This window comes from Anabrus simplex, chromosome 1 (assembly GCF_040414725.1).
Source record: "Anabrus simplex isolate iqAnaSimp1 chromosome 1, ASM4041472v1, whole genome shotgun sequence".
Lineage (NCBI taxonomy): Eukaryota > Metazoa > Arthropoda > Insecta > Orthoptera > Tettigoniidae > Anabrus > Anabrus simplex.
In genome coordinates, this window is record NC_090265.1 from 845,491,909 (window position 1) to 845,505,773 (window position 13,865).

A 13,865-nucleotide genomic window follows, 5' to 3' on the forward strand; every position below is an offset into this window, starting at 1 on the left:
TCTCTCATCAAGTATTCCAGAGTATAATTAAACAAAAGTGGTGATAGTACATCACCTTGTCTTAGTCCTGTTCTGATTGTGAATGCTTCGGATAATTCTCCTCTAAACTTCACCTTTGATTTAGTGTTTGTTAACTTTAAGCTTATCATTTTAACTAATTTAGGATGTAATCCAAAAATTCGTAATATTTTTAATACTGAAGGTCGGTGAATGCAATCGTAAGCTTTCCGAAAGTCTACAAAAGTGATATTTGTTTGTCTTCTTTTGTAGATGTCCATTAATAATGTTAGTGTTATTTGATCTGGACAACTACTCCATGTTCGAAATCCTCCCTAATTTTTTCCAGTTGATATCTGCACCAATTGTAAATTATTCTTGAATATTTTATAAGTACAATCCAGGAGTGATATTCCTCTATAGTAATCAGGATTTGTTCTATCTCCTTTTTTGTGTAAAGAGTGGATTACTGCAGTTGTCCAATGGTCCGGTAATTTTTCATCATTCCAAATTTTAATCAAGCATTGGGTGAAGTGATTCTCTAATTGATTCCGCTGCATTTTTCCACAACTCGGCAAATGTTTGGTCTTCCCTACAAGCTTTATAATTTTTCAGTTCTTTAATGATTTGATTAACTTCATCAAAGCTGGGTGGATCAATATTTTCTGGTGGAGTTTTATATAATAAAAAACTATTTTTTTCCATATAGAGCTTCTGTTTGAACTATATTAGTGTCCTTCCAAATGGAGCTAAGATATATAGCGCATTTGCCTTTCCAACTCTTGAACAAACCACGTACAGTTGACAATGGGAGAAGCAGCCTTTTCGAAGATGAGTCCTACAATTTTAAGAAATTGTTCTTGTGCCTTGTTGATGTTCATAGCGAAACTGAAACAAACGGGGAACTGCAGACATCTAAACTTCTAGTCATCAGTTTGAGTCGTGTTCATTGCAGAGGGCAGGATTCTTATTCTTAAGAAGGATAATCAGTGCCATAATCGTCCACTCTAAGATGTTCAAGGGTACTCCAGGTGACTCAAAGTCTTTCAAGAGCTCTGTCGTGTAGTCGATAGACTTGTAACTTTGTAGAACATCGGGTAATTCTTGTAAAAGTTGCTTGTTGATGACATTGACAGCTTCACTTCTTGAAGCTCTTTGACATAGATCGCCATGCGTAATTGGTAACATGCTGTAGCCACGAATGTTAAAAATTTCAGATCTGTGCGCGTTTATAATCTAATCTTCTTTACTATAGCCTATGTTTTCTCTAAATGAAGGAATAAAACATGAGATTGAGTTAGTTGAAAGAAAACATGGTAACCGGATAATTCTTGTGAGTGTTGCTTATTGATGACGTTGACAGCTTCATGTCTTGGTGCAAGAATTGCTCTTAGACACAGCCATGCGTCTTATAATATTTCCTCTAAATGTATACATGTCCAACCCTTGTTCCCTTTCTCTACGCGGTTTGAGTATGAAGCGAGATGAATCTTCGTAGCGAGTTTTTACGACCGGATATCTTTCATGACGTCAACCTAATGAGATGAAATGAATGACATGATATATGATAGTAAGAATGAAGAGTATGAAACCCGGCGCCAGCACATAGCCCACTCCTCTCAAATAGCGCAAGACTTTATATCCCCATCCGACGGACGAATCACCATCAACATCGTCATATGCCCTCACACCAAATAAGACCAAAAGTGGCTTCCTATGCCATGGACGTAAAATGGCTCCTTGAATTGTGTTCTCTACCTACCTTATGTACGTTGCCTAGTGACAGTGACTCTGTGCATATAATCTTGGTGACAGCACGTTGGATTGTCATATCCCAATACACGTTTTCCAATGGTTTTTCGTTCTTAACTCACCAACGAAAGCGAAAATGAAAATTCCGTCTTTGAGGTGCATTCGGACCCCCCTTCCATCTACCTATGTTCAAAATTTCAGATCTCTGCATGCAGTAGATTTTGCTGGACATCGCACAGACAGACAGACAGACAGACAAACACTTCCTTTATTATTATAGATTAGTCCACCCTGTGTATGTCCAGCTTAAGTGAAATCTACAATATTTATGTTGTTTATATGAGTTGGCACTTGTTCACTTAAACAAGGTGGTTCCAAAGAAGTTGAATTGGTCTTATGGAGATCGCAGTGTGACCTGAGATTGAGTTTCCCACTTCAGTTTGAAACTACAGGCAAATCTTTGAACTGTCTTGTGTAATTCTTCAGCGGATCTCTTACATATGAATCGACTGAACGGGTCACTTCCTTATTGATTTGAAGGCCACTTCATTTCTCAGACCACCGGGCGAGTTGGCCGTGCGGTTAGGAGGGTGCAGCTGGGAGCTCACATCCGGGAGATAATGAGTTCGAACCCCACTATCAGCAGCCCTGAAAATGGTTTTCCATGGTTTCCCATTTTCACACCAGGCAAATGCTGGGGCTGTACCTTAATTAAGGCCACGGCCGCTAGGCCTTTCCTGTCCCATCGTCTCCATAAGACCTGTCTGTGTCGGTGCGACGTAAAGCAACTAGCAAGGAAAATAATTCTCAGACCATCACATTGCAACTCCTGCTTGTGGATATTCACACATCGTAAACAACATGTCTTAACCTTACATTTGGGACACGTTTACTTAGCATCATCATCGCTGCAAACCTCTCATTTCCCAAGCCTATCACTCATTCCCGCCATAGTAAATTCTTCTTCGTTTTTGGAACTCTGAAATAGGCACCCAGAAAATCATGTTTAAATGTTGTATTTAGGATAAGAATGTTTTCATTCATTCTGAAATACACCGGTCACAATTACACTGGCAGTAGATGTGTTTACAAATGTCACAATGTTATGTTCACCAATTAAAAATATACTCACACAGTTGAAGAAACATTCGTCAGTACTCTATTTATGTACACAATATACATGCGGAACACAAAAATTAAAAAATAACCCATACAAGCATAACACGAAGATAACAATTAAACACTATATGATAATATATTAGCTTCATAGTCCGTATTGATAGTTCAAGCACACAAGTATGAAGGATGAGTTCTCCACCTAATCAATACTTTATTTTACATAGTGTCAATATTATTTACATTAAAGGACAGTACCGGTTTCGACCTGTAAATAGGTCATCTTCAGCTGTTGAAGAACCTGCTTAATAGTGTCTGTACAGAATAAATACTACTAAAATTAAACAAGAATGCCATTAAAATAAACATGAATGCCACTATTCTAAAAAATACTTACGGTTAAGATATATACACACATGGTACAGTTTTGGGTGTTAGAGGGCTTTTTCCCCTGGCCCCATAATTTCTACATATTTCAAAAATTGTATTTGCTGAGGTTGAAATTGGATACAATTGTAAGAGTTTATCAAGAATCACTGACATTCTGGTATCAAGTTCGAATGTCTGTGTGAAATCCAATTTCAACCTCGGCAAATATAATTTTTGAAATATGTAGAAATCATGGGGCCAGGGAAAAGCCCTCTAACCCCAAAACTGTACCATATGTATATATCTTAACCTTACATATTTTTTTAGAATAGTGACATTCATGTTTATTTTAATGGCATTCTTGTTTAATTTTAATTTTAGTAGTATTTATTCTGTACAGTTGCTATTAAGCACGTTCTTCAACAGCTGAAGATGACCTATTTACAGGTCAAAACTGGCACTGTCCTTTTATGTAAATGGCCTGCTGGCCTTTGGTCACAGGGGTCCCAGGTTCGATTCCCGGCAGGCTCAGGAATTTTAACCTTAATTGGTTAATTTCGCTGGCACGGGTGCTGGGTGTATGTGTCGTCTTCATCATCATTATTTCATCCTCATCATGACACGCAGGTCGCCTGCAGGTGTCAAATCAAAAGACCTGCATCTGGCGAGCCGAACTTGTCCTCGGACACTCCCGGCACTAAAAGCCATATGCCATTCATTCATGTAAATAATATTGACACTATGTAAAATAAAGTATTGATTAGGTGGAGAACTCATCCTTCATACTTGTGTGCTTAAACACTATATACAAGTAGAACAGGAGATTAAAAATGAAATTAGGCCTATAGAAGCAGATGTTTAAGTTTCAAATGTCTCGTCACTGTGCCGGTTGAAGATCCCTTTGCAGACAAAATACAAGAACATAAATTGCATTTCGTTCTGTCTGGTTTTATTCTAGTAAAAAAGTAAACAGGACTCCAGTGCGACATTATTCAACGTTTACAGTCTTTCGTATGGTACATATTACTAGGCTTCAATGAAAACACTCTTACAAAACGGAACACCTAAAGTTGTCCGCATGTACCGAAGGCCAGTTGCTGGTGCAACAAAACTCACAGAACAAAGAGGATACGACGGAACACAGAACAATCCAGCACATGGCGGCACACTTCCGGTATCAACAGTCAGCTACTGGGCGAAGGGCAGTGCATAGTGATCTAACTAAAGAGACTTTTAGAAGCACAGTGCCGATCTACCCTTCAGGAACTTGCTCCATAGTACATTTACGTATTTGATCGGCAACTTCTTCATAATTTTTGGATCTATCTACGGGCAGTGGTATTTCCTAAAATTATACAGCGCCTCATAAACTGCAATTGAACTCTTCAAGAATTTGCTCAGTACTATATTTGGATACGTATTTGATTCTGGACTTCTTCCCATACAGTGCTCTCTAACGCTTACGTCGTACTAACGTTCTTGATCCATGACTTCTTCATGATTAACACACAGTGCTGATCTTTAAAATTATACTGTGCTTTATAAACTGCAACTGATAAATATGTATTTGATTTTAGACTTTTTTTCATAACATTGTGTTATAGTACTTCAAAAACTGCATCTGACAGTATCATTATAAACTTCATATTTTTACCTGTACATCTTATGTTTGATTGACTATATTTCAATGCACCCTACTCCCTAAAGATTTTAGTGCTTCACTATCAGCAACCTACAGAATTCTTTATACTTCGCAATTTATTTATCTGTGCATTGTTTTACACTTATTTGTGATCAGCTGATGACCAAAAATACTGGTCGAAACCAGTACCATTTTTAATTAAGTAGGAATGTAAACTTACATTTCTTATTTTAATAGTATTGAAAGGTTGAACCATTTTATACTTTCTTTTAACTTACTAGTCACTGTCTCGATCTCACTTGAGAACTGACGCTTTGTGTTCCGGAACAGCAGAACATAACTGTGCACCGGCACAGTGTGCCGAAACAGGGATATAGTGCCCAACCCTACCAGCCAGGTGATATAAATTAATGAATTAATTAATTATCTTACAATAAAATTATCTATCCAGATCCTGTTAATCCAGATACCCAGTTTATCCACTCCTAAAAATCGTTCTAAAATCTAAGATGGATGATCTTCGAAATTTAAGAGGATTTCCTTGTTAAAACAAAATTAGTTAATTCTGTGATGATTATTTTGAAATGATTTTCATTTATAATTAAAATGAATCATTTTAAAATTGTGAAATCCTCCTGATGTGAAAGAATATTTCAAGAGTGCTACTATGTTATTTTTATCAATGAAAAGAAGCGTGTATGAACCTGAATTTGTGAAATAAAAGAATACTTTTTTTTTTTTTTGGAAAACCCTTTTGACTCGATAGGTTTTTTGTCAGCATGGTGGTTGAGTCAAGATCTCCCCTTCCCCTCAGCTGTTGTGCATAATCCTGTGAAAATGTTGCCTAAAAGAAAATTAATTTTAGTGCCAGGAGTGTCTAAAAACATGTTTGGCTCAGAAAATGAAATCGTGTTGCAGTTGAGAAGGAACTGGATGCTCTCTGTAGAATCACTAAAGGCAAGCCTTGAAAACCATATCGTTAACAAATTTTCTGGATTATCTAGATTTTCTGTCGTCTGGACTGAACCTGATCTCTTTTGAGCTGTTTGAATGGGGTTTTTCTGTAATACTAACAAATAATAATAATAATAATAATAATAATAATAATAATAATAATACAGTTATTTTGATAATGAATAATGAAAATAACTCTAACCTTATTGCTGTCTAAATAAATACAGTAGAAGCAGAACTGATATTATAAACCTTATACCAGAGGTCAGGTTGAAGTTTAGAGTACTGTTAGGAGAATTTACTGACAATTCTGCTTTAAACTAGCAAGTCAGGCTCCTCTAACAGAATTGGCTAATGCAGGATTGCCAGATTTCTCACATCAAATCAGGGACACCAGTGAACAATTAGCTTTTAACATTAAAAAAAAAATCATTCACAGAATGTTGTAAACGAACTAAAATTGTAGATTCATTTGGATATTTTAAATCAATATCCTAAGTATTTAAAATCAGATTTGTCTTGTGAAATTAAAGTTCCAAGCATTAATTGGTTTGCAGCATATGAAAAAATAAAATTTGAGAAATCTGCAGCCCTCATAAAGTTCTTTGTTCTTTGTATTTTTATTCCTTGCTTAATAGTTTTTTTTTTTTTTTTTAAACAGGTATGTGATAGTCTAATATTTACATTGAACTTCTGTGTTTGACAGACTGAAAAGTCTTCAACCTATATTTTGACATGCCAAGTTTCTGTTTGTGGTTTCCTTGCATTGAAATCAGGAATTAGTAAAATACTTATGACTTCGAAGTTAAGTTCATTGAATGTAATCTTTATTCTGTGATAGCTAACAGTTTATTGTACTATACAAGGCAGTCACAAGTCATTTGTGCAAACATTATAACAACACTTTTACTAACATAAAATTAACTAAACCCCTAAAATTTTCTTCATGTTGATGTTCATTATATAGTGGTGGTAATCTATGGAACTAAACCAATTTTCACTACATTTAGAATGGTTGTTAGACTGCTATCATTTACAAGTGTATCCTCAGCAATTGATACCCAGAAGATAACTGCTTGATGTTTTGTGTCAGTTACCAACATTGTGGTTAGAACGTGAATTTTGTTGATGTATTGGTATAGTGCGTATGATTTGGTGATCTGAATTGTGTTCATTCATTGAGAATGTTTGTGCCTCGAGATAGTGTTTGTGAATATTCTTTGTCATATTCTAATGTGGTTTTGAACATTATTCTCCTGTGATTATAACAACAACAAAATATTTCTGATGTTTCAGAATTCAATTGAATGCTAGTCCCCAAGTTGTTGACCCTGTAATTCCGAACGTGGAAGTGACCCAGTTTGATTCAGATTTGACTAGCCCTAGTAATGGACAGTCATATCGCTTGCTGTCTACATGTGGTAGTGAGATAGCAACACTAGATAGCATGGATCGTCCCAGTGGTGTGCTGAGGGTGTGGTTTGTACTGCTGGAAGGATTGGCCAGTGCTACCATGACATGCCCACGACGTTTCCAGCCTCACGCGCTAGACACGCTCTTCCAGTTGTTGCGAGATCTCTTGCATACTCCTGGTATGTTCTGCAATACTTAAAACTGTATAGACATAGGAGGTTAAAGTAGTAACATTGGGCTTCAATTACCATTACACTTTAGCTGGGGCATTTTCTTGAGCATGATTTGACTTGCCAGTTTGCTAGAAAACTATCCAATATATATCTGTTTATCGGAAACAAAGTGTCTTTAGTCATGTATTAATAATTTTACAGGCAAGTCGCTTTGTTCCACTTTGAACGGAACATGGACATAGGATAATATTACTCTTGTTTATTTCATGTTCAGTAATAATAATAATAATAATAATAATAATAATAATAATAATACAATCATCATCATCATCATCATCATTCCCCTTTTCCAGCTGACACCATGTGAGGCCAAATATGACTCCTCTCCACTTCATCCTGTCTCTTCACCATTTCTCACCTAACACTGTGTTCCAGTCCAGGTTCTGTTGTCCTCTCTTCCCTGTCATCTGTTTTTCCAGTGCTTATCTTGGTAGTCTTTCTTCTTTCATCTGCTTCACATGTCCAAACCACCTCAATCTGTTCTAGTTTGTCGTTTAGTTTTTGCACATTTAGCTCTTTTCAAGTCTTCATTTCTCACTCCATCCCTCCTTATCTTCTGTGCCATACTCTTCAGGAATTTCATTTCAGCTGCCTGTACTCTGTGATCTCTCTGAGTCATTGTCCAGGTTGCTGCTGCATATGTCATAATTGTTAAGTAATATCCTTTGTACATTACTTCTTTATCCTTCATTGATACATCTTTCTTTTTTTTTTTTTTTTACACTGTTTGTGCCCACATTGGAGCACCTAAATCAGGCTTATACAATAAAATCTTCAAAAAATAAGTTTGTTTTTTAACACTTGATAATTTCTTCTTTTCCCGAAACTTCTTCATTCTAGATGATCTTACAGCCCGTTCTTCTGCTGATATAACATACTGCTTACAGACTCTCGATCATTGATCAAACAATCAACCTAATATGGGAAGTCTTCTATTGATACATTTTATTCCATATTAGTCTCTGTGCCTGGTGGTAAAAAGCACTCCTCAGTTGTATCCTTATACTAATTTCCCTATCCAGTCCTCAATTTTCTGTCAGTTCACTCCCCAGTTGTTTGAAGTGTTCTAATATTTCCAGTTTCTTGTCTCCAAGTTTGATAGCTCCCTTTCTTCTTTACTTTCTCTATTCACCACCATTGTCTTGCTCTTCTGAACATTGACCCTCAGTCCCCATTGTTCAGTTCTTCTATTCAATATATTAAGCTGGTGTACTGTACTTCCTCCTCATCTTCTCCCCAGATCACACCATCATCCGCAAACATCATTATATTCTTTACCCTCTATAAGCTTCGCTTCCTGCCTTTATGATGTCATCCATCACCATTATGAACAGTAAAGGTGGCAATACACTCCCTTGTTTTAGTCCATTGTCAATTCCAAAAAATTCTGTTCTACCCATTGTTATCTTTGCATAGTTGTAACAGTTATCATATGTTACTTTTATTGTTGTTACCTGTATTTTTCCTTGCCAATGCCCTTGTGTGTCAGGCTTTCCAAAACTTTTGATCTGTATGTCTTTTTTTAAGTCTATGAAAGTCATAACTATTTCCTTCCCATATTCCCAGCTGTTTTCCATGATCTGTCTCAGATTAAAAATGGGTTCTACTGTTGACCTTCCACTTCTGAATCCAAATTGTTCCTCTTGTAACTAACCTTCCACTTCTTTTCTAATTCTTCTTTCCAATATCCTTTCCATTATCTTGGTTACATGGGAGAGAGTGGTGATTCCTTGGTAGTTACTACACATCTTACCGGTATCTCCTTTCTTGAATATCGATATTATAACCTTCTTTTCCCACATAAAAGGATGAAATGTTAGGAATAAAATAAGTATGTGTTAATATGAAGGAGGTGGGAATTATAGGAACATCTAGGCCTGCAAGAGAGGAAGGAGACATGGAAGTGTTTGAGAAAATAATAGATTATACTCATAAAAACAATAATACAGTAGAACCTCGATAATTCAAAATTCCGCCTAATTCAAAGAAGCTCTCGTTCCCGGAAACGTGAGGTATGGTTTTTGCATGATATTGAAATTGTTTAATTCGAAATACGGATAATTTGTAGTTTGAAGAACAATGTCAGTCCCATTACTTAAATTCTGACTTTGAATCTGGCTTTACATTTTAAAAAATGGTATTTTAGAAAGTAATTTAAATTCAAAATTTCTCCACGTCGTTATAGAGCACGTCTTCCAGAAAATGCAGGGGTAGCTTTCACTCACTTTGTGTCTACAGTGCACTTCATATTTGCTAAGTTTGAATGAAATCGTAATTCTTTTGTGTTCAGTGTTTTAAGGAACGCCACAATATCACGTACCGGTAACAGGTAGTGTACGGAGAAGCAGAATTTGCGAACAGTGGTGATGCCGACAGTTGACGAAAAAGCGTGGCTCATATAATAAATTCATACACATCGAACAATATTGTCATTGCCATTGGAACTGTGTTATTTTATTTTTATTTTTTTAATGCTGAGCCCAAAACGGACTTACGGCTTTCCCCAGCTGGGAAGTCGTACAGGGATGGGGTCGCTGTACTGTGTTGCAATGCATACGGAAGAGAGAGACTTCCTCCCCTCGTCATAGGAAATTTTGATTAGCCACGATGTTTTAAGGGCATCGGGCACTTTCCGGGCAAGTACACAGCATCTAAAAATGCAAATAATACAGTAATCCAAAAAATAATTTAAAGCATTTGCATAGGAGAGCCAGCATAATTTGACCTAGTCCTGTAATCTTGCTTTTTTTCTTTTTCGTTGCATGGGGTTATGTTTGCCAGTGATTTATCCAAGTTTGTTATTTGAATAATGAAAATTCACCTTGTTGGATACATTTCGGGAATAGTTTTTTCTGTGGCATTTGAAAGGTTTAAACTGTGAATCAAGTTGATTGCATGCATTAATGTGTTTTAGAATGCGCCCTTATTGCGTCCAATAATGGCATAAATAAAATTCCGACGACTACTCATATGATCTCGGGGTATGTTTACTACAAAACTCGTATTACGTGAATCCAGAAGAGTGGTGCATCTGCCTAAAATTCGTAATCCCAACATTTACGATGGAGATCTCCATCCCTATGCACCTAATTCAACACTTTAGACAGACTAGAATCACAATACATATCTATCAATAACTTATTCTACCATTTCGACCTATAAATAATTATATCACACACATCTAATCTTAACCAACTAGTTTATTAACATCATATTTAAGCATAGGAAGGAGAAAAATCTTATTTTGTCTTAATTGACTTTAAAATTCCAAATATCATGATATTGTCTTTATGTACATTAATACTAATGATCACTTATAGTCTTGACATGAGCTAACTTTTTCGTTTTCTTTTATTAAACTGATAATTAAACACTTCTCTTACGTTATACATATCCACAGGTATGTATACTGAAAATTATTAAAATAATTTGAAAAGAGACTCATATTAAATGTGAACTATGACCATCTAAATTGTTCTTCTGTCACTGTCAAATATTTTAATTACCGCTGAATGACTCGCTAAGCTTGCTATCTCTACTGCCATGCATAATCCAGGCACCTACTGACCTAACAATACTGTATTTAATCATTTAAACTTCATCATATAACCTTATGAAATCATTATCTAAGAATGAATTCTAAATATTCTAGTTCTTAATTACACCATTATTTAAGATCCTAAGTTCTCCCTTATATGAAATGCCATTCGCTTCTTAAATTACACTTCTTTCAATCGATTTTATAGCTCAATTATATCTATGGATGTCAGAATTTATCATTACAGCATTATTCTCCACCTATAACGTTGGGTAATATCAACATGAGATAATTATAGAGGGTATTCCTAATCTTATATATTTATTTCCAACACTTGGATATAGTGAGCACTATTTGGTTTGTCATTTACCTGTGTCGGTTGGCTGTGCCTTCATTATATTACTCTACTCCCACGATGTGATGTCTTTCCATGTCATTGCTTCTTGTGTACGATCCAGACTAAATTAGACATCATCTTCATATTTATTTTATCACTTCTGTACCTAATTCATATAAATTTTTCTCGACAATTTATTATTTACTTCATTATAACCTGCATATCATTTATTTCATTTATAACATCTTCATATCGTAGCCATTTCTTTTATATCTCATAACCTTAACTCGTAAACACATTTCCCACGACGTATTTTCTTCCATTGAAAACTTCTACACTTCACTGTATCACATCTCATTTCCCACGACGACATTTAACCTCCTAGTATATTAAATTACTCCTTTCCGTTTCTGCATCAACTAAGAATAATGTATACCAAGCTCGATAGCTGCAGTTGCTTAAGTGCATCCAGTATTCGGGAGATAGTAGGTTCGAACCCCACTGTCGGCAGCCCTGAAGATGGTTTTCCGTGGTTTTCCATTTTCACACCAGGCAAACGCTGGGGGGCTGTACCTTAATTAAGGCCACGGCCGCTTCCTTCCCACTCCTAGCTCTTTCCTGTTCCATCGTCGCCATAAGACCTATCTGTGTTGGTGCAACGTAAAGCAATTAGCAAGAATAACGTATATTCACGGCATATCTCTTCTATATCATGTTGTCGTGAAAACCAACGACACGTTAGGTTACTTGACCCTTCTACACTATCCATTTCTCAACATATGCTGTCATTATGCTGTAGTAAACCCTGCTCATTTCCACTATCAGTAATAAATTCTCCATAGCTAACACATTGCATTCAGATACACACTATCGCTTCTCTCAGTCTAGATATATCGATCCTAACATATCTTAACTTTGAGAACTTGATCTTGGCACTTAACTTCATTAGTCCCGATTCATATCATATATACACAATATTATATAATATTCATCACACAAAATCCTATCTGAATTTAATTAAGAACCATATTATAGTAAACTTAGCTTGTCATTCTCGGGTTCATGGTGAATGTGGAGCCATCCAGGCTACCGCTGCTGCCCTTGGCCGGCTGGTTCTCATAGATTGGCTGGTCTCCCATTCTACATCAGGTTAGGTGGATCATTTGGGACATCAGGTTGGTTGGACAGCCCGTTGCACATTCATCCCCAAGTCGGTCCACTGCAGATCTAGCAGAACATAAAGACAGACTTCATTCTTGCGTTAAGTTGAGTAGAATATAAATATGATATGCATAAGTTCATATAGACGTCTTCAATATCTCAACAGTCTATTCGTGTTTTTCTGTATGTCTGATGGTAATTATGACTGCTTTCAACTACGTGGTATGAAGTTCGCTACTGCTCAAATATCAGTTCTGCTGTAATTCGATAGAGAATTCAGATTATCTTTTGTTTTTCTGACATTCTTTCTCTGTTAATCTTCTTTCTTAAAATTCTCTTCTTGTATTTTTTCAACAATGTTTTTCTTTGTCAGCGATCAATATTCTGGTCCTCATCTGATCACTTTCTAAGACATTCTCTCCTTATTTAAATTGTATTACTGTTCTTTTGTAATGAATACATAATATCTTGCTTTATTTTCCTTTTTCAACAGTTATTTGCAGACTATCTTATTCATATTTAGCTAACTTCGTTGTGGTCCTCCGAATATGATGTCTACGTAAACCTTTCAATCTTTTGGAGTTAGTTTTGTGATAATAATATATATTTTATATTGTTTTTTTCTTCAAACAATCCACTTAGCATTTCAATGTTCTTATTTTCCACCGCCTTCGTGATTATGCTCCACTTCTCCGAGTTCGGCCCTCTGTGAACTTCTGAATCACAGTTTGCTTTGCATAAATTCCGTCTTCCGTGGTCCATACATCTATTTTGACGCCAATTTATAACACGGCAGAAAATGCAATGTCACAAGAATACTTTGTAACAGGGCAAGGGTTGGTATTCCTGAATTATGACAGAAGGGTCATGGCGGGATATTACAGTATATTACACAAGGTCTTGGATAAAGTCACTGTACTGCGTTGCAATGCAGACAGAAGCGAGAGGTTTTCTCCCTTCGTCATAGGAAAGTTCGATAAGCCACAATCTTTTAACCCCTCAGCGCCGACCTCTATACGTGGTATAGACCCTCTTTTCTTCCTTAGCCGCCGACCTCTATATGGGGTATAGACCCATACATGGTTTCGCATTTACGGCTATAGCGCGAAGAGTTTTGGAGTTATGGATATGCAAGTTATTTTCTTTTCAAGAAGACATTTTCGGGTTTATCAGTGTTGTAAATAAGGATTGAAAATCGTTAAAATGTAGTTGTTTTTGCACGGATAATTATTTGTCAAGTAAGTCTGAGCACTAATCTCTGCTTTTTTTAAAAAGTCTGTTTGCTTCATTATTTCCCCCAGAATAAAATAAAGAAATGATGAGCTGAGAAGTTTGTCTTTCCGCGCGATGTTC

General features: G+C 36.2%; 1 protein-coding gene across 1 annotated transcript in view; it reads left to right on the forward strand.

Moving 5' to 3' along the window:
* Positions 1 to 13,865, forward strand: part of LOC136874117 (brefeldin A-inhibited guanine nucleotide-exchange protein 3) — a 428,916-nt gene that overhangs the window by 311,385 nt on the left and 103,666 nt on the right. The window contains exon 25 of the mRNA XM_067147676.2: positions 7,127 to 7,422. Coding sequence (XP_067003777.2) covers positions 7,127 to 7,422 — 296 coding nt within the window. The remainder of the gene's footprint in view (positions 1 to 7,126; positions 7,423 to 13,865) is intronic.